The 20,489-nt window shown below is 36.7% G+C and overlaps 3 protein-coding genes across 4 annotated transcripts; 2 read left to right on the top strand and 1 right to left on the bottom strand.

The window, feature by feature from the left end:
• Positions 1-510: 510 nt before the first annotated feature.
• LOC109051152 (GABA(A) receptor-associated protein like 2) lies at positions 511-6,426 on the bottom strand. The gene is made up of 4 exons (XM_042753527.1): positions 6,255-6,426; positions 5,115-5,170; positions 3,693-3,865; positions 511-948 (listed from the first exon to the last, which is right to left on the bottom strand). The coding sequence occupies exons 1-4, from the start codon at positions 6,286-6,288 to the stop codon at positions 858-860; spliced, it is 354 nt and encodes a 117-aa protein (XP_042609461.1). The 5' UTR covers positions 6,289-6,426; the 3' UTR covers positions 511-857.
• Positions 6,427-6,469: 43 nt separating this feature from the next.
• LOC109051151 (transmembrane protein 231) lies at positions 6,470-10,677 on the top strand. Its single transcript, XM_019068706.2, has 7 exons — positions 6,470-7,025; positions 7,110-7,276; positions 7,810-7,938; positions 8,082-8,225; positions 8,485-8,566; positions 8,804-8,909; positions 9,959-10,677. The coding sequence occupies exons 1-7, from the start codon at positions 6,887-6,889 to the stop codon at positions 10,119-10,121; spliced, it is 930 nt and encodes a 309-aa protein (XP_018924251.2). The 5' UTR covers positions 6,470-6,886; the 3' UTR covers positions 10,122-10,677.
• Positions 10,678-11,035: 358 nt separating this feature from the next.
• Positions 11,036-19,663, top strand: LOC109051150 (carbohydrate sulfotransferase 6-like). 2 transcript variants are annotated; one of them, XM_019068704.2, is made up of 2 exons: positions 11,036-11,322; positions 14,689-19,663. In XM_019068704.2, the coding sequence occupies exon 2, from the start codon at positions 14,707-14,709 to the stop codon at positions 15,907-15,909; it is 1,203 nt and encodes a 400-aa protein (XP_018924249.2). In that variant the 5' UTR covers positions 11,036-11,322; positions 14,689-14,706; the 3' UTR covers positions 15,910-19,663. The 2 variants fall into 2 exon arrangements, with proteins under 2 accessions (XP_018924249.2, XP_042609460.1); XM_042753526.1 differs by lacking the exon at positions 11,036-11,322 and adding an exon at positions 11,836-12,016.
• Positions 19,664-20,489: the final 826 nt, after the last annotated feature.

Below are 20,489 nucleotides of genomic sequence, written 5' to 3'. Positions count from 1 at the left end.
ATACTACACTATACATTCCAAGTCTGTTAAAGCCCTACAGGAGCTTTGTGTGAGAAACATTTGGGCTGAAATTGAAGATTTTCCACTACTGTAGCTCTCAAATATCACTGATGCCAAACGCCACTGGTTTTCAAATGTCTCATGATCAGCAGAGTTTGAATGAGGTGTAGATTTTCAGTGAAAAGCTATTATGTAACACTTTCATAATATGTTTTTTGTTAGACTGAACAAAACCTGGTCAGTATTTGCATTTGTGGTATGAGTAAGAGTGTCAGGTGAGTTATCTAGTTTTTCAGTATCGGGTGAACTTTGCATTAAAGCTTGCCTTGGAACTGTATATGTTCTGGTCCGTGAGGTTTGTATTTATATTATTAAAGGATAGTTGAATGAAAATTCTCATCATGTTTTTCCAAACCTGTATGATCGACCTCAAGAACACTTTTTTTTGTTTTTAATTTGTGAAAAGATTCCTTGAAATAGTGGGTCTCAATAAATCATATTGACAATCGGTTTATTTTTTGGTGTTGGTTTTTATTGGTTAGGTCATCCAGCTACCTTACCTTTCAATTATCTTAAATATATAATTTACAGGGGAAAAATACAGATAAATTAAAACATTCAAAGTTACTATATATTCTCAGTGCCAAGATTATTAAGCGTCTGTAATAACACCATTCACCAAAAGAAGAAAAATCACTAATGCAGTTGATCTATTGTTTCAGAGCACAATGTGACGGGTGAGGTACAAACACATCTGCTATGGGGTTGATTGACAGATGAGTCGATCCTGTTCCCACTCGCGCAGTCCAAAAGAAACGGGAGTGATGTGTTGCACGGCATGGGATGATGCAGGGATCCTAATATCCAAACGTGTTTTCTCCACTGTAGGCCACGTACAAAAAGCCGTCCTCGTCTTTTTCTTTTTCGTAGAGCTGCCCCATAGTCAGACTGAAACAAGAATGGGGATTGTAAGTAGAAACAGATGCAGATTTTCACTTATCCAAACCATATAGACTAAAGTTTTAAATTAAATAAAATTAATGAATGCACAGGTATTCTGTGAAAATTACTTTGAAAGCTTTTGACACTAACAGAACATTAAGCCACAGGCAACGAAAACCACAATTTGTGTGAAAATGTCAAAAGCACATCAATGAATACCTCTGAACAGATTAATCCAAAATAAATCCTTGCTAAAAAACAAAAACAAGCCCTGTTCACTTCTGTAGCCTGTTGTTTTGCAGTGTTCTCAAGCATCAGTAAACTAGAGAATATCAGTTGAGTGTTTCTGAGATGGCAAATAGAGATTATTTGTAAATGGATGTTAAAGGAGGATGTTGGGTGTGACCCGGGGTGTCACAGGAAAACGTTTCAGCAGTTTATTCCTTCCCTTTCATACGAAATCTGATGCCATATCTTCAGTTACTGGACACAATCACAGCCCTATAGAGTTTCATCAGCTTGAATGTTGCATGTTCAGGAAGCAATTCAAGTAAATCTACATTGTGAACATGTCTTCTGTATAAGGAAATACTAGACTCCTTGCAGATGTTTCAGAAAACTGAATTCCTATAGTCGGTGTGTCATTGTCCTCTTCGTTTCCTGGAATATTTGCCTTAAGATATGTGGGTAGTTTGGTCTGTTAAAAGCTAGTTTTTTTTACATTTTTATTGGTGCATACAAAAAGTTTCACCCCCCCCCCACCCCTTTGAGGTTATAAAAACGTGTTATTTGAAATCATGCATAAAACAAACAAGTGATGTTCCTGTGGGCAGGGTTTGCTCAATGTTGTTGTAACCTAGAATTGAACTGCTGGTTTCATCTGGCCAGAAGAGAACTAAACACTATTTCAACACACTATTTCCTAGTTTAATACTGTAAAACTGCTTTGACACAATCTGCGTTGTAAAAAACGCTATGTAAATAATGGTGACTTGACTTAAATGTAACAGTGACCGCCGTTATGGTAAGTCAGTAAGCATTAGAGTGCTGTAGGCATGACAGTTTTAAAGGCCAAAATCCAGAATCGAGTTCACAGTTTAGTACTTGTGGCTCCACCATCCTCAATGGGTTTTTGGTCAAATAAGGTTTGTTTAAAACAAGCTCAAGATATTTACCCGTTTTATTTCACAGCATAAAATACATCAGTAATTAGTGTTGGGCAGTAAAACGTTACAGTAATAATATCGCAGTAACTAGTAGTGTAATAACTAATATGATTTCAGTAATATTACAGTTACAGCTAGTTATTTAGTTACTTTTGATGCCTCAACCCCAACTGATTTGAAATCCATTGATTCCTAGATTAATTTTCATAATTTTCACGACTCGTTAACACATGAAGTCACTGGTGCAGCAGGCAAGCTTGGAATATGGAAAAGCTTACATTCAGTGGATGGAAATATTGCCATTACATTGATTTTGTCAGAAGAAAAGATGAGCTGGACACCGATTTGTACGTTCAGTGGCTTTACTTTACTCTGGCATTACATGGCTTGCCTTCATCCCTCTGACCCCGATATATAGTGTGTTACTATAATTAAAAATCTTTTAAGAAAGCAAAACATTTTCTTATGAACTTGTGATTTCTTTTGATAAAATACATCATGAAATATAATCGTATATGGGTAACAGAGAAATTATAGCTACAATTAGCTTCAAGCTACACAATTAATGAGAATAATTCAACACGTTTACTTACTTTAATCAATCACCACTGAGCATTTGTAATAACTTCTGACTGCAATCCAATGTGGATTTTGGGCAGAAATATATTGGTAATATTTTAGAAGAATTTTGTGGGGAAGATACGCAATTACAACTTCTGTGGGGCATGAAAGAAAAGTAATGTAAATAGTGGTGTAACTAATTACTGTTGCCAGAATGTAACAAGTAACATAATAATATTACTTTTGAAAGGAATAAATAGTAATGAGTAATACACTCCTAATTTTGAGTAACTAGCCCAAAACTGTGATTTTTACAGCTTTTACATGTCTTGAAAAGGTGTGTTGCTAACAAGCAGCTAAATGGCACTAACAGTGGTTGCTGGTGACATTAAAAAAAGCTCACAAGCCACCTTCACAGCTGTATTTGTTCAGTTCTGACAAAAGGAATAGCAAAAACATTCAAGGAATGTTTTTAGACTGATAAGAGTTGTCGGAAGATTACTGATGGTTATGTTAAGATCACGAGACTGTGGTGTAGTTTATTTATAAACCACGCTTATAACTTCTGGCAATCAGGTTTCAAAATGAATATATTCATAGGTTTAGTGATGAATACAATGTGCAAGAATCATAAACCCTTTGTTATTTCAGCAATAATTCATATAATTTTTATGAATAATAATAATTCAGCCAATAGAAAATCCTATTCATTTCCAGGTTGACCTACAAAAATACCTCATCAGTAGTAGCACTCTTTTCTATCACACTAGTCTCATGTCAGTCATGTTTTTGAAACAGTATTTTAACATTGATGTTATAACATTGTGAGTGCATAAACCTCACCACAAATTTTGTAAATTAAATGTGGTAATTGACATTATACCCAAATGCTGTTAATTGACTTTAACTCAAGTGTTTTGAAACGGACTGGATATTAACATTGTCAAGTCCGGGCAGGTTAAATACTTTTTTATAGGCACTGTACTTAGTAGAGTCTTTGTAATAAATAAAGCAGGACTGTACCTGGACTGAGGGACAGTTTTGTCGACAAAAAGGAATATGGCTTTTTCAGAAGGCAGCTGGATCCGCTTTCTGATGATCCACATGAACTGGGCCACTGTGATGTCAGATGGGACCAGATACTTTCGCTTGTCAATGTCCACAATCTGTGAACCAGAAACTTTCTCTACAATCACCTGATAAACAAAAGAGAGCGCAAACAAAGGCAATCATATGTTATAAAGTATGCACTTTTTAATGATGATGTGAAGGTGTTCTACTGCTTTGACTGCTGCACACACACAGAATCAGCAATGAGTGGTCCGTTCACACCAAGAGAGAAACAACTATCTGTCGGCCTTAAAGGGCTCATATGATGCGATTTCAAGCTTTTCTTTCTCTTTGGAGTGTTACAAGCTCTTGGTGCATAAAGAAGATCTGTAAAGCTGCAAAGACTAAAGTTTCAAACTTTGAAATGTGTTTATGTGGTTTAAGGTTCAGAAAACACATTATTTTCCACAAACTGTACATTACTGTTTCTCCTCTATGCCCCGCCTTTTCATTAGAAGGGAGTGTCCCAATACTTATAGTGCAGTATAGTGTATGTGTATATATAATTCTTTAAAAACAGTTGGTAGCAGATAAATTGTATGTCTTATGCAAATAAAAATAATGAATGTTTGCAAAACATTTTATGCAAATAACTCATTGATTGCAGAATATGTTTGTAGTTCAAAGTCTCATGAACTGCAAACATTGATGTTTTAGGCTTGTGCTCAATATGTGTGGAAAGGAAAAAAGACAACAGCCACTTCACATCCATCTTCAATGTTGATTTAAGATCCCTTGGTGTTTATCGCTGGTTGGCAAATAGCTTTCAGTGCATTAGCACCATGAAATGCTGATATCTAATCGATTTAGAAATATTTATTGCAGGATGAAGAAAAAAAAAAAACATGACACGCTGTCCAAAGGAAAACAAACAAAAAAACTCTGTCCCAAACATTTATGTTTGTGTGAAAGGATCTTTAGACCTGCTGTTGTCTATGATATGGTTATTATTAATCAAATAACAATGGGTCAATGACAAATAAAGATGCTTAATGATTTGGATTTTACATAGTGGTCCTTTTTGTGATATAATTGTGTTTAATGGTTTTCCTTAATTGTCCTGGTAATTTGTTTATTTTATTTGATAACAGGCATGTGTTCAACAGCATATTGGTTTTATGGAAAATTATCAAATTTCACTGCCACTGGTATAGACTATTGATTATTGTGGCGATCCCATTCCTTCCAGATGGAAAGTGACTCCTAGTGTGTTCTGATCCACAACTTAGATTTTCCCCAAACGTGCATAACGGTGATAAGCTCTCTTATCATCATACATGGTAAAATAGAGACAAAGAGCTATGCCCATGTTGAATTTTTCATATCCATACTCACAGGAACTCTGTCTGGGTACTTGTTGCGGATTTTGGCCGACTCCACACACCTGTGCTCTGAATGATGGGTGCAAAAAGACAAGACATTGATAAGTCAACATGCAATGCTCTTCAAATCATTAATATTCATTAGAGAGTGTTTTGAACACGAATGGATTCTCATTAGTCATAATCATCCCTAATTATAGATTTAAAACTACACACATTGTTTGACAGTAACTAACAGTGTTGGGAAGGTTACTTTGGAAATATAATGTTACAGATGACAGATCTAAAATGTAATAAGTAGTGTAACTATTTCAATTACTTTATTAATGTAATGTAACTGATTACATCTGAATGCTTTTCTAAATTTCTAATGTTTTCAACTGTTTATCATTTTCAGACACATGTAAAGCAGGCAGAGTTAACCTTACAGAACTCAACACTGATTACTGTCACTTTCGATATCCTTTATCACTCGAATTAAGATTATAATAATTTAATTTTAAAGCACAGCTACCACAAAATAAGACTTATTTTGAGGTCATTCTGAGGTTAAATACAGACTTAAAATCATAATAGGAAATACTTTAGTAGCTATGGTACTGTTATTAAAATAAAATCTTTGTTAGTTATGACAGGAAACACTGCAATTTATGAATATAATTAATTAAATCTGTATGTGGGAGTGTGTAAAAAACACAAATCAGATGTAACCTCCTTTGTAATCGTTAACATTTTCACAAGTAATTGTAACGGATTACGATTACATTTATTTTGTAATTACATCACGTAATTTAGTTACATAATATAAATATTTACATACACATTAGACTTGTGAATATCTCAAAGTCACATAAAACATGAATGCATTTGTATTCTAAACATAGCATGCTAAACCGAAAGAGAAACAGTCACACTGTTATAAAAAGCTAATAAAACACCCAGAGGCAGTGTGATCTCGGTTTGATTTTGTTATTAATGTCGTTATTATGAGCAGCACACAACAGGCCCGATATCAGCAGATAAATGAAGTGTTAGATCGCAGGCTGAGCTAGATCGAGTTAGCAGGTAAAGCATCAGACTGACCGACAGATCAATAACTACTCGCTTCTGACAGGCCGTGGTTGATAACAACATGACATTTTCGATGAATTACCCAGAGAATGGTCCTCTTTAAACATCCATTTCATGTTTGCAGATGTTTTGCTCGAGGAGCGACCTGTTCACGAAAATATCTGAGGGTTTGAAGTCAACGAAATCTCAAAACTAAAAACGTCAACAATGTAACAGCAGAGGACGTGCGTCTTCGGACGAGCCGTTGTGACGTCACCGCGACAGCGCGCTTACGTCACGGCGGCGCTGTACCATCCGCTCGATTCCGGGGTTGTTATCTCACACGAGTTCGTGTATTTTGCGGCAGCTGCATTTATTCGATAGCCGAAACCGAGTGATTAAACGCATAAGTTTTGTTTGTAAACGTGATTTAGATTAATTCATATCTAATAATGCGCATACTTCGCACAAGGCCGAGTTTCGCGCTGTTGCTATGGTGAACAGATGACGCCGCGCCACAGGAACAATCAGTGCGCGTGTTGTTCGTTTGCTAACATAACTAATTCAGAAGATTTAACGTTATTAGGTTTTTGCCCCCAAAGTGTTATATTATTTAGACGAAATAGCTTTTTATTGACCGTTGCTGGTGAATGTATTTGACAGTACACGCCGGATATACACACACTTAATGGTGTTGGTCGGGAGTTAATATTTACTGCAATATTATTAACAACAATGGCTTTTTTTGACGTTTACAGCCACCCCGCTTTAATAAGATACAGAACACGCGTTTGCACGAGAGCAACGCTGTTCGTCTGTGTGGTTTTATGCCTCACGTATATTTCGCCGCTTCTGGTGGCTTACAGAAGTCAAGGTAAGCTGCGTTTTATTCCAAGCAAATCATTTCCGAAGTCCACAGATCCTGTTATGACATGAAGCGCCTCTGCCTTCCGAGCAGGCTTCTGGCTGAAGAGGAGCACATATGAAGAGCAAGCAGTCATTCAGTTCCAGTACGACATGATCGTGATCGGAGCGACAGACACAGCAGGGAGCTATGTAGCATGGAGCACGTTTCCCAACTTTAATCGACTGATGGGAGATCGTTTACGCGTCCCATCTGTGTCTGTGAGAACGAAACCTTTTGTCATTCATTTTTGCACTATTGCAGTAGCAAACTCTGGAAGCATATGTGACCCAGGACCACAAAACCAGTCATAAAAGTCATTTTTTTGATCAATGATCTGAATAATAAAGCTGAATAAATAATCTTTCCATTGATGTATGATTTGTTATGATAGGACAATATCTGAGATACAACTATTTGGAAATCTGGAATCTGAGGGTGCAAAAAAATCAAAATACTGAAAAAAATTGCTTTTAAAATTGTCCAAATGAAGTCCTTAGCAATGCATATTACTAATAATAATAATAAAAAAAGTTTTGATCTATTTACAGTAGGAAATGTACAACATATCTTCATGGAACATGATCTTTACTTAATATCCTAATGATTTTTGGCATTAAAGAAAAATGGATCATTGGATCATTTTGACCCTTACAATGTATTGTTGGCTATTGCTACAAATATACCTGTGCTACTTATGACTGCTTTAGTGCTCCAGGGTCACATATTAAAGCATGGCTTGTTCATTATTCAGGTTCAGGAGGAGGACAGAGACCAGGATGGGAAATCTGACCTTCTCACGCTCCAAATCAACATCCCACTCAAGCCAGAAGAGCAGATGTTCGGCATTCAGCTCCTCCTGACCTTCTCATACCAGCTGTTTGTGTGTATTCACTGCACTTTACACACCACAAATCAAATGCATCACTCTAAATTGTTCATCGTTAATATCTTTCTCCATCGCTCTATATCTATATCTCTACTCATATGACTTATCTGTCTCTCTGTTTGTCTCTATCTGTCTAGCGAATGTCTACGGTTGTGATGCAGACGCTTGCCTTTGTGCAGCATTCCTCACCCGTCCCGGGATCTCAGCTGTTCGTCTGTGGAGACCTGAAGCTAAACCAGCGAACCCCTCTTCCTCACCGAGGTCTGCATAGTATCTACAACGTGAGTTTAACCCAAAAACCCCCGGCGTATGACCTACATACAGATTAATGTGATGATTCACTCACTGCTGGAAATTTAGCTGGAAACCAGTTTGACTTGCGAAGCTGCAATGTTGTCAAAAGCATGTCAACAGGAAGATTGTGAATAAAAAGCGATGGAATTATTTGGAACGTATTTTGATTCAAGTTCAAATTGTGTTTTGCAGAAATCACATATTTATTTTTAATAAATATGCTTTTTTTTTTTATTCCATTGCTAGGTATCACTGATCGATGCGTCCAGTCCATTTGCGAGTACATATGACCTGGCCAACATCATTAGACTCTACCAGCAGAGAAACTGTAAGATAAGAAACATTCCATTATTGTTATGAATATCTCCAGAGCCTCTCTCGTCGTCCTTGTTTTCGCTTCATTGCTTTCAAAAAGCAGATATTTTGCAGTCACTATAGGCTGTATTTTCCTCTAGAATGCTCTGAGCTTATTTCTGTGTTCATCACCTACTGCTGTATTTTCTGTTTCTTTGTTATCGAATACTAAAACCTTATCTGTCAAATCTCTGTCAATTTCAAATGTCAGTGACTGCTCACCTCTCGGGCGTCATTCCCGTGTGGACGGTGGGCAGAGCTGCGAATTCTCCGTTCCAGATCAGCGCCCAGATCAACTATCCGGTGGAGACTATTACATATCCTTTACAATTACTTGTGTTTTAGATATATGTGTTAAATACACAAAGATAGCTTTCTTCTGTGGAACACAAATAAGCTAACTGAAGAACAATGGGGTCCAAAAAAGTTCAGAAGTTTGAGATCAGTAAGATTTCTGAATGTTTTTTAATAGTCTCTTATATCAGGGCTGCATTTATTTGATCAAAAATACAGAAAAAACAACAATATTGTTAAATATTATTAGAATTTAAAATAAAGGTTTTCTATTTTAATAAACTTTAAAGTATAATTTATTTTCTGTGATGCAAAGCTGAATTTTCTGCATCATTACTCCAGTCTTCAGTGTCACATGATCCTTCAGAAATCATTCTAATATTTGATACTCAGTTTGGAAACAGTTGTGCTGCCTAATATTTTTGTAGCCTGAGATTTTTCAGGACTCTTTGTAGTTTATTCAAAATAGAAATCTTAAAATATAATTTTTGTTTTACATATAGTTGCTAAATAAAAGTATTAATTTCTATCAAAAAAGAAAGAGAAAAAATTAGTGACCCAAAGTAACTTTTGAACAGTAGTGTACAGTATATTTTTACAGAAGATTTGGATTTCAAATAAATGCTGTTCTTTTTACCTTTATTTATTAATAAAGAATTCTGAAAAAAGTATCACAGGTTCAAAAAAACAAAACAAAACTGCACAACTGTTTCCAACACTGGTAATAAATAAGCATATTAGAATGATGTCTTAAAGTGATCTGAACATGAGGATGATTAAATTATGACAGAAATTAAATTTTTGGCTCAACAACCCCTTGTTTGTAAAAGATTCTCTATTTGAGGGTATATAGTGCACATTTTTTATGCTTCACGCTTGGTTACTAACATCAACCATCTACAGTAAAATCATGATAACAAAAAAGAGGAAAAACGTTTCTTTCGCATGGCATTATTTTGCATAAAAACACATGACAGGAAATTGTATCCATTTCACAGAAGAAAGAGACTTTGAGTTGCAGATGTCACTTCCTGACCAACTCGAGTTTAATTTCCTTGACTGGTTTTTCTACCTATTGGCCGGGCTTCTGGGAAACGATCAAGTATGCCTGGATTCAGTATGTCAGCGTCCTGCTCATCTTTCTTTGGGTTTTCCAGCACATTCAAACATTCGTCTTTCAAAACCAGGTTTTACCAACCACCACAGTACCGCCGTTTAAACAGCACAGCTCCTGAGATTTTTATGAATATTTTTTTTGTCAAATTTTCAGGACCTTCATTTGTTGTTGAGGACTAGTGTTTGCTACTAAATACATAGTCGTCTTTGTTCACTTCAAGTGCATTCATAAGGAATTCCCAGCAGGATGCTTGTGGAGTCGCTGGTTTTTCTGGTTTTACAGTACTTCGAGTTCTGGCGCATATGTCACAAAATATTCCTTGCTGTGTTTAAAGACTGATAAAAGAAATATTTCAACCCAAAACCTCAAAACAAAGTGTGTGATAAACTCAGATTGGATTAAATGACGTTAAAGACTTCATGCTGATGTTTTCAAATCCACAAAAACCGTGAAAAGTCCTTGAGGTGACATTTCTTTTATGCATTTCTTCCTCTGGGAGCATGAGTAACAGTTAAATGCATAACTCTCATTAACAAAGTTGCATTATTATGCTTGATGTCTAATCAGTGCTGTGCATCACTTATATTTCACAATGTTAGTATGGTGTTTTGGTACATGCTTTGAGTTTGGATATTTAACGTTGCCGTTTGACAATAAATAATGTGATAAACATCCTCTGGAAGATTACTGTCAGTGGTTAAGCGAAAGAAAGCAGATAATGTTGACTTAAACATCACATGTTTGCTTATGTTTCTCTTGTCTTCATTTCAGTTGGCTCCACAGATCTATCTTCACAAATGTTGTATGTCTAATTTTCTCTGTGCTAGCTGTTGTATTCTCCTCCACGTCCATCAGTGAGATCAAGCACAGGAAGTTTGGCACAATGGACAGGATGCAGATGCACTGTTTTCCTGTTTCATTCATCCTTTTTGCTAAAGCATAATGCCTCATGGAGCTCTTTCTGAAGTGAATTTACATCTGTATCTTACATAGATTTAATTGGGGTATATCCATTTTAAGGAAACATCAGATAAAGTTAGGTTAGCTGGATGTGTCTTTTCTAGTGTACAGAAGTTAGTTGCATTACACCTATACCCATTTTAAATATGCTTGGTATTATTCCTAAAACAAAGGAATAGGAGACAAAGCGTCATGTCATTGTAGGGTTATTCAGGTATCGTCTTGCAGAAGGCTGCTCACTGATAACCCCGCCCACCGACCGCCAATCACTCTTAAAGGCCACGTCTCCGCTTTTTCTACCCCCAGTTTTACAGCAGAAACCCTTCATCCCTGAATGCGAACGCATTGCTGAGCAGGAGGTAAGGCACGCTTTAAAAACATGCAGCATACAGTATCACATTAATATATGTATTTATGGGGTCACTCTTAAAATGATTTGTTTGTGACGGGAGTGTGTGTGTGACTTTTTCTAGAAGTCCCTAAAAAGGATGGTTGTTAACACGGAGCAGCCGAGCTTCCTCTATCTCAGTGGAAGTCTAATATAACACGTTTGTGTTCTCGGGCGATTTGGACCTAACAAGAATATCATCTGAATAATCGTATTGTAGAAACATTTGGTAGCTGAAAAAATGAATGGTTGGATTGTCTAAAGCCTCAAAACTGTGTCAAAGCGAATGTCTCGGCGTTTCCTCTCTAAGCGTTTTGGGGAATCAGTGCGTTCAGCATTTTTGGGCATCACCGTGCGCTCCGAGCGTTTCTGGAGTCCTGTGATGGTGTCTAGCAATGCGGTCTATCTAGTCCGCTCACTAGGTTTAAAATGTGTGTCGCGGCCTTTGAAAGAAAAGTCACTTTTCAACATTTTTTTTTATCAGATGTTTTAGGTACCAGATGGGTCAGCTTAAAGTAGCACACAAACGAATTCTGATCAAATTACTCATTTATCACCACACTTCCCACCTGTTTCTCGGAGTCAGGTGTACAACGCTCTTAAAGTGACAGTTCACTGAGAAAATCCTGTCATTGCCAAATCCCTCGTGATGATGCTTCAAACTGGTATGATGGTTTTTTTTTTTTTGGTGTGAAACACGCTAAATTGTTTATTTTCTGTCTCGTGCAATATATTCAACTTTTTTTTTTTTTGTAACTATACAAAAGCTTTATGTGATAAACAACCAAAATTTAATATGACAGATGAGAGCGAAAACGGTTTCAGTCGATAATTTAGGGTTTCTACCTCAAACAGAGCTATTATATTGCCTTTGACAACTTAGAAAGTTGCCTACAAGTCGCATGGACCGCTATTATAAATTCTGCTAAACGTTTCACTATTGTGCTTCACGTTAGAAATTAGGTATTATAAGCTTGGCATGTGAGTTTTAGGTGAACTGTCTCTTTAAAAATGTTTAAAAGCAGCATGTTTTGAGAGTGCTCAGTAGCATTGACATTGTGCACATTTGTGTTGTTTTCAAAGGGAAGTTTTCTGTTGGTACAGTCTGCATTGCCTTTCCATTTCCATTTGCATTTCATTTAATATCTGTGCGTGTAGTGTCTGGTCATAGGCCTGTTGATTTGATGTGGATAACGCGATCTGTGTGAAATTCTGAAACAAATATCATCTCTAGCTCAGTTGGGAAGAGTTTTCTGAGTGTCGAGGAGCAAGCCTCTGTTTCCCTGTTTTATTATTGGATTTCTTCAAGGTTTTCCCAGTTTTAATGGAAGTTTGACTGCCATCTGCTGCTTAGAGTTAGTGGGACAGCTCGTTTCTAACAGGAAAGACTTCTAAATAAGTATCGTCACATGGAGCTCGAGAGAGAGAGAGAGAACTGAATGTCTGATGGTCAGTCTTTCCACTGAGGTGTGTGCCAAAAAAAGTGACTCAGCATTGCTTTAGTATGCTGTTTTTATCCCTTAGATTTGACCAAATGGGGGTTACTGATCTAGCTTTATTTAAATGTATAAAGCTGGTTATAACTTCCCAAAGCAATTTTGTACTTCCGCTTGGCTCTTGGCGAGTTCTTTTTTTCACCTCTTACTTTGTTCAGGTATTTCCAGAAGCACTAAAAGTAATTTCACGTGTTATTCAGGCTCTTTTTTTTTTTTTTTTTTTTTTTTTTTTTTTTTTTTTTTTTTTTTTTTTATAAATAGTTGTTCACTGGTGTTTAATGACGATGCACCAAAGTATCGTCCAGTCATCAGTATTGGCAGGGATGGGCAGTATTTTAGATACATGTATTTAAAATACGTATTTGAAATACAAACACTATTTTGTATTTTAAAGCCTTTGGGAAAAGTCAAATGTAATTTGTATTTAAATACATATGAGATTAGTATTTCTGTATTTTCAAAAGACATAAAATACTTCGTGCCAGTAGACCTCTTGGTCAGGGTGCTGATTTTGTGCATCAGCTAGTTCAGACACGCCCCCTCCCTCCAACATTCATCACGTGACCTGCAGCTCTACATCTCCACTCAGCATTGGGTGAGCGACTTTTCTAGATTAAGACGAGGTGAGGATGTCATGGTCAACTGTACTTATTGATTAAAGTTAAAATAGAGCATCATTTGCCTTCAGTTAACATGAAAGCAAAAAAATTGCATTAGCCAGTCAGTTTTGATAGTTAATTGGTTGTTGTTGTTTTTTTTTGTCAACTAGCTTGTAAAATGTTTAAAGCATTGGCAGGCATTTTTTTTTGTGCGTTCGTTCGCCTGCCTCAACACCACACACCTGCTTACTGTGCGCACTCTTCTCTAAGTGGTCGTGGGTTTTTTTGACACTCGCTTGACACTTTTTACACTTGCTCGCCTTTGTGCAATTCTGTGAGTGACGGGCGACTCGGAGTAATTGTTCTCCAAAAAAATACTGTATTTGTGTTTAAATACATTTTTCCACACAGTATTTTATATATATTTTTTTAAAATACATTTTCATGTATTTATGCCCATCTCTGAGTATTGGATATAGAAAAAGCTGATGATTTAGAGCCAGATAAGTTCTGTCAGTTGTGAGGTGACTGTTACAAGCTCATGCATCAAGATTGATGGAAAAACAACAGCTTGTGATTTGGCAACATGCAAAAAAATTCTTTCTTTCTTTTATTTATTATACAATTAACAAAAGCAAAAAAAGAAGCCTCCATTCTTTCCCCATCTATTTAGGGAATGTCATGTCAATTTTATATATATAAATATATAAATTAATAAATAACTATATATCAAAATAAATGTGTGTGTCTATATATATATATATATATATATATAAGATTTTTTTTTTGTAAGATTCCCCTTTCTGTCAAACACATTTTTATTGGACTGTCCAGCTTTTAACGTATGTAGAAAACTCTTTTATGAAGTGAACTCTCAGACAGAAAAAGTTTTAGAATTGTTATCATATGTTCATGTAAAAATCTTGTGTAATATAACTTGTTTGTTTGCTGGTTTTTATTGTATTTGTTATACTTGTATTTTTATTTATTTATTGTTTTTGCCATGAAAATAGCCTAAGATGCTGACATGACATTAAATAAAAATATACTACTACTACTATATATACATAATGTTTGTGTAATGTGTATTTTTATAATGTAAACAAACTTTTACTTTGGATGTGATTAATTGTTTGACAGCACTAATTAAAACTAATCCTTTAAAGCTAGAATAACACTGTTTTAAAGCTTTAGGGCATACATGACCCAGCAATTAAAGTATGACTGTGCTTGCTCTCCTAGGTGAATAAAGCAGACAGTATGCTGCGGTGGAGAGTGTCGAAGCCCACCGTGCTGAGTCTCGTGTTAATCCAGGCGGCTGCAGTGGTGCTTCTGTACGGTTGGTACAGCCGTCCACCGTCTCCAAACACTGCTGCGTCCGAGGGCAAGGTGCATGTGCTGCTCCTGTCCTCATGGAGATCCGGCTCCTCGTTCTTGGGCCAGGTGTTCAACCAGCATCCGGACGTCTTTTACCTGATGGAGCCCGGCTGGCACGTGTGGACATCTATCCAGCAGGCCGGTGCGCGCAGTTTGCGGATGGCGGTGCGCGATATGATTCGCAGCATCTTTCAATGCGACATGTCAGTGATGGACGCTTACATGCCCCAGCCGCGCAACGTCTCCAACATCTTCATGTGGAGCCACAGCCGCGCGCTCTGCTCTCCGCCCGCTTGTTTTCTCAGGGCGCGCGACGAGATTAGCAAAGAGCAAGACTGCAAGCTGCACTGTGACACGCAAGGTTTGAAGCTCGCAGAGGCGGCGTGTCGGACTTACAGCCATGTGGTGCTAAAAGAGGTGCGCTTCTTCGAGTTGGAGTCGCTGTATCCGCTATTGCGCGACCCAAGTTTGGATCTGCGCATCATCCATCTGGTTCGCGATCCTCGAGCGGTGCTTCGTTCCCGTGAGCAGTCGGTCAAAGCCCTGGTCAAAGACAGCGCTATAGTCCTGGAGCAGGCTAATGTCCCAGAAAAGGATAAGTCTTATCAGGTCTTGCAGGAGATTTGTCGCAGCCACGTGCGAATTTATGAAACCGCCACATTAAAGCCGCCCGATTTCCTGAGGGGGCGCTATAAGATGGTGCGTTATGAGGATCTAGTGCGCAACACGCTGGCCGAGATTGAAGCCATGTATGAGTTTGTGGGTTTGGAGATGACTGAAGAGTTGCAGGAGTGGATCTACCGCATCACACACGGGAAGGGTAAGGGAACGAGGAAGGAGGCCTTCAAGATCACCTCACGAAATGCCGAGGACGTCTCTCTGGCTTGGCGAACCACTTTACCATTTGAGAAAGTCCAGCGCATCCAGAAGGTCTGCAAAGGAGCCATGACTCTGCTGGGATATAAGACGGTGGACAGTGAGAAAGAGCAGAAGCTGCTGAATTTAGATGTGATGACCCCACGAGAGCGCTATCAGTTCAGCTGGCTGCCCTCGAAAAGCACAACCACGAAAGTATCAAAAACATAAAGACTTAAGAACTGTGGCATTTGCCCTCGTTCGCTTCATACAAAAGGACAATTGAACTTGAGTGTGCCATTGAGCTGCAGAGAACGGGACACTAGAGCAATAAAGCGCTGTTCTCTTCCTTAACACAGCTTTTAACACTGGATGCTGTTTTTGAAGAAATTATGGTCCAATAATGAACTTCAAAATGTATTGACAGAGAAACTATTATGGTGTTTTTTTTATTTATGAAAAGAACATTGCATTTCAAATTGACATTGTAGATGCGGGTTGAATCAGGTTGACCAGTTCGGAGCAGACGTCACAGTTACGCATTGTGGTGGCAGAAAACACTGGTAACGAGTGGAGGTGACCGGGTGAAATCCACGGAATAAGAGAAAAACGGTAGCACTTTATTTTACAGTACTGTTACTCATGTACGTAGTATGTATTTATTCTAGTAATTACGATAACTAGGTATTAACCCTGAACCTACCCCTGAACTTAATCCTACCCTGTGAAGTTACCTTATATTATCAGTACTTTCTTAGGTACTTACACTGTAAGTACACTGTAGGTGCATGAAAGTGCACATACTGTAAAATAAAGTGCAACCGAAAAAGATGTATTGTTGTGCCTTTGGATCTCAGAATTGGAATGCAAATAATTTTTATAGAATACAAAGACGCCATATGAAACTAAACGCAGACGTTTGGATGGACAGACTGTTGATGAAAACGGCTTAGATTACTTTTAAAGCGTAAATTTGATTTAAACCATAGATCTACATAATATTCACACATGCAGTTCAGCTCATTAGCCGTACAGTTAAAGCATGAAATATTATGTAAACCTATAACATTTTACATAACACTTAACTATTCTCACAGTGCTGACTATTTTTCTCGCAAATGCAAGTTTATCCCCTGGTTTCACAGACAGGGCTTAAAATGTAAGTCTGAGCTGTTTCAGCTGAAAGAAACTTGATTGATCTTCAAATATATCAATGCCTTTTTGTCTCAAGATTGACACCAATGTTTTTTTTTTTGTTCTTCTTCTCTAAGGCACGTTTATAAAAATTACTTGAATGTCCTAATTAAACTATGGCCTAACCCTGGCTTAGTCTAAGCCCTGTCTGTGAAACTAGGCCCATGTCTCTTAGTTCGGACTCGATTTAACTCAACAACAGTGAGTTTGTCAATTCTGAGGAAAAAAAGCCAGAAGTGGGGGATACAAACTCATGGTTGATATTTCTCATCTGAATTGTGAGAATCTCAGAATTATGAGAATAAAGCCATCATTTTAAAACATAAACTCAAATTTGCCTATTTTATTATTCTTTAATTATATGGCTTCTATAGACTGCTACTTTAAAACTGAAATTTTCTGCCACCAGGTAGGCTCCGCCCATAAAAAAAAAACACTGTTAACAGTCAACACTATTTGCAAACACAAAATTGGTCTATGGGACTGTGTTTCTCGTGTGTATCACAAAAATGCCATTCAGCTTTCCACAGATTTACAATGACTCTGACTGCATGAAGCTGAATATCAGTGTCGTGAAGAAAGTAGTTCCTGCTCCTTGAGACCCACTGTCCTGCAGAGCTGGGCTTCAGACCTAATCAAACACACCTGAACCAGCGCACCAAGCTCTTCAGGATCACTCAGTTTACACTGTCGGACCCAGGAGCAGGGGTCAAGACCTAGGAAGTAGTTAACATTTGGTTGTATGTTTGGATGTTATATTAGTTTTATTCTGTTATACTAGAGTTTTTTTTTTTTTTTTTTAAGCTTTAGACTAGTTGTGGTCCACGTTCTTGCTGGATTTAGACTTTAATCAGAAAAAAAAAATCTTTCCAACTGTGATTGGATGTGCCTTTTTTTTGATGTTGCCCATCAGTTGAATCCTTGCTACATGTTGCTGTGAAGCTCTTTGCCTAACTGAACAAAGAAAGAAAGACACAGTGGATAAATATGGGTGCAAAAGCCAAAAATAATGCAGAAATTTAATGCAAATAATAGGAAACAATTGCCTAAAAAGTTCCCACAAAGCTCCTATAAGCAGGATGTCAGAGCATTCAGCTCTAAATGCATACAGAGTAAAAACATTTATTAAAAATAATATAATCTGCAATAATTAAAAGCAAATATAATTATTGTATAATCACCACTAAAGTTATATAATTTCAACCAAAATTAAATAATTACCAGGATTCAATTTGTGCTCTATACAAAAATTCCTGGGATAATTACTAGCAAAAAATCCTAACGCTAGATTTCCAAGTGAACAATAATATACAATAGAGCGAGTATGTAAGTTATGGGAGTAGCATAATATTGGATTTTATATGAAGGTATTTATGAGACCGTTAAACAGCATACAGTTAATTATATTACTTGGAGAAAAGATTGTTTATGCTGTTATTATTTATTACACATAAGGGCAAAAAGTGTTGTTGCTGCCAGTTTATAGATCAAGAGAGGCCTGTGCAAAAGAAAACTCCTCTTTCTCTGTTGAGTCACTCAATTATGGTTACATGTGGCACTGCCTTATTTTCTCACTTGTTTTACAAGACAAAATACATGCAGATTCAAGAGACTATCTTACAGGTTCACTTAGAATGTGAATTTATCTTGTTTTGAGGATGTTTAGATATTCTACTGGAAAGCAAAGCGAGGATGCTAATTTTAAATTAACTGGAGCGAGAGAGAGTCCTCTTTAAGGTTCAGTGTTAGCTAAAGTAATTGGAAGAAAATCAGCTTTAGGGAGGTTAATGTTCTGATTATATCCATTAGAGAAAAAACAAACTGATTATGTCGTCCATGTGTTTATCTGATCTTAAATATTTAAATGCTTGAGCGATTTCAAAATGAAATGATTTGGGGTGAAGAGAACATTTTTTTGGTCTCTTTAAATCTATTTATATTTACTAAAAGTGATTTTAAAAATTACATGCTCAAAGCTTTGAAAAGTGAAAATGTATATATTGATTAAAGAGTAAAATGTTTCTTTTTTTTTTTTAATGACGACAAATTAATAATAAATAATAATAAATTTTTCTTTACCATATGTGCTAGGCCATCACTAACCGATGTTGAAGAAGTGTTGATAAAGTGTTGTACATACACTGCTTTATGATTTTATGACTGGTTTGATTTTGGTAAACACGGATGTCAGTTGCACGTCTGTGTTTTGCAGTTCTGTGGTACTGCTTTGTTTGTCATTTGCATAAAACGTTTTTATTATTCTTTGTACCTGTTCTCTAGAATTGTATACGCTGACATTTGGAACCTAATGTGATCAAATGTAAACTATTTTAAAATTGATTTACTTTTTTATGTTAATTGAGATATTGCCGTTTCATGTTTGATTTCAATGGAAGCTAGTATTTTATTGTGTTTTATTATGTTTGAATCACTGATTTATATTCAACACATGTCTTAAATCAGTTCAAGTGTAAATGAAAATGAAGATAGCACAAGATCAAGAGTCTCTTGTGTGACTCTAGAGAATATATTTTGTTGACTTGTGATCAGGAGGGAAGTCTGATAATGCATTCATCACAATCTATTCAGTTTTAAAAACTATAGGGAGAGAGTGAGATTTTAGAAGTGAAATCATGGTACACCTTTAGCTCGTAAGTATTTATGCTTGGCTTCAGTAAGTTTTCTCTAGGTTTTATAATTAATGTTGGTCTTTTGGTTGTTTGCAACATTATGCCTCATTCCTAAAATTGTCTGTCTGATCAATGTGGAATAAAAATGTTTAGGAACCTTACACACTTTCTTCGTCGACTGATCATTAAAAACCTGCTTTAATGATAAAAGCTTTTATCAGTGTACAATAGACCAATATTGTTTTTATACAGAGTTAGTTATAAATATAATAACGTAACTCTAACCCTCACAGAAATTGTTTTGCATCTTTATAACCTTGTTTACTTTATATCATTTTTGCAAATGAGCATGTCCTCAAATGTTCAAAAAAGAAGGTTTTGTGAATACCAGTGTCAGCATGTGGTGTTTCCAGCAGCTGCTTTAAGTCCTACAGTGCATCTCATCCTCATGAACTGCTCCAGATGAAACGTACTGAAGTTCTTGCTGTGATCTGCTACTCCACTTCTCTACCAAGACATTTGCTGTTTCAATTTCTATGGGGATGCATGGACAGTCCTTCCTATCTCCCTGTTGCACTGTTTTAGGACTCTTACATTCAACATTGCATGCAGACAAGTGCATGTGTTCAATAGGTGTTTATGGTTCATTAAACAAACATGAAAAACTATGTTTAAACCCCTTACTATAAAGATCTGTAAAGACAAAAAACAAAAACCAATGGTTACCGGTGAATTTAATGGATTTACATAAGATTTATCCAAACTTTATGGTGCAACATTAAAAACTGGTTAGTTGATTGATTTCTTATGTACGTTCATTGTTAATTTGACATTGTTTCTGGGCTCTTGACTTGATGTCCACTGTCTGTAGAGTGGTCTGTAGAGCTGTCAAAATGAACATGTGAGTGATTTGGGACGCCCTTTGAACCAACTCAAGCAAGTATAATGACGTAACCCATAAAAGTCAAATGAATGTGTTTTCACCAA

Source organism: Cyprinus carpio, chromosome B25 (assembly GCF_018340385.1).
Source record: "Cyprinus carpio isolate SPL01 chromosome B25, ASM1834038v1, whole genome shotgun sequence".
Taxonomy (NCBI): Eukaryota; Metazoa; Chordata; class Actinopteri; order Cypriniformes; family Cyprinidae; genus Cyprinus; species Cyprinus carpio.
Note: the sequence above shows the minus strand (reverse complement) of the source record. Positions and strands in the feature narration are given on the sequence as shown.

Bases quoted from the DNA above. Each gene is read 5' to 3' on its own strand.
- LOC109051151 (XM_019068706.2), top strand. From the start codon at position 6,887: ATGGCTTTTTTTGACGTTTACAGCCACCCCGCTTTAATAAGATACAGA. The intron at 8,226-8,484 runs GTGAGTTTAACC...TTCCATTGCTAG, and splicing joins GTCTGCATAGTATCTACAAC to GTATCACTGATCGATGCGTC. The intron at 8,567-8,803 runs GTAAGATAAGAA...TTCAAATGTCAG, and splicing joins ACTCTACCAGCAGAGAAACT to TGACTGCTCACCTCTCGGGC.
- LOC109051150 (XM_019068704.2), top strand. From the start codon at position 14,707: ATGCTGCGGTGGAGAGTGTCGAAGCCCACCGTGCTGAGTCTCGTGTTA.
- LOC109051152 (XM_042753527.1), bottom strand. From the start codon at position 6,288: ATGAAATGGATGTTTAAAGAGGACCATTCTCTGG. The intron at 5,171-6,254 runs GTAATTCATCGA...CCCATCATTCAG, and splicing joins TAAAGAGGACCATTCTCTGG to AGCACAGGTGTGTGGAGTCG. The intron at 949-3,692 runs GTACAGTCCTGC...TTCTTGTTTCAG, and splicing joins AAAACTGTCCCTCAGTCCAG to TCTGACTATGGGGCAGCTCT.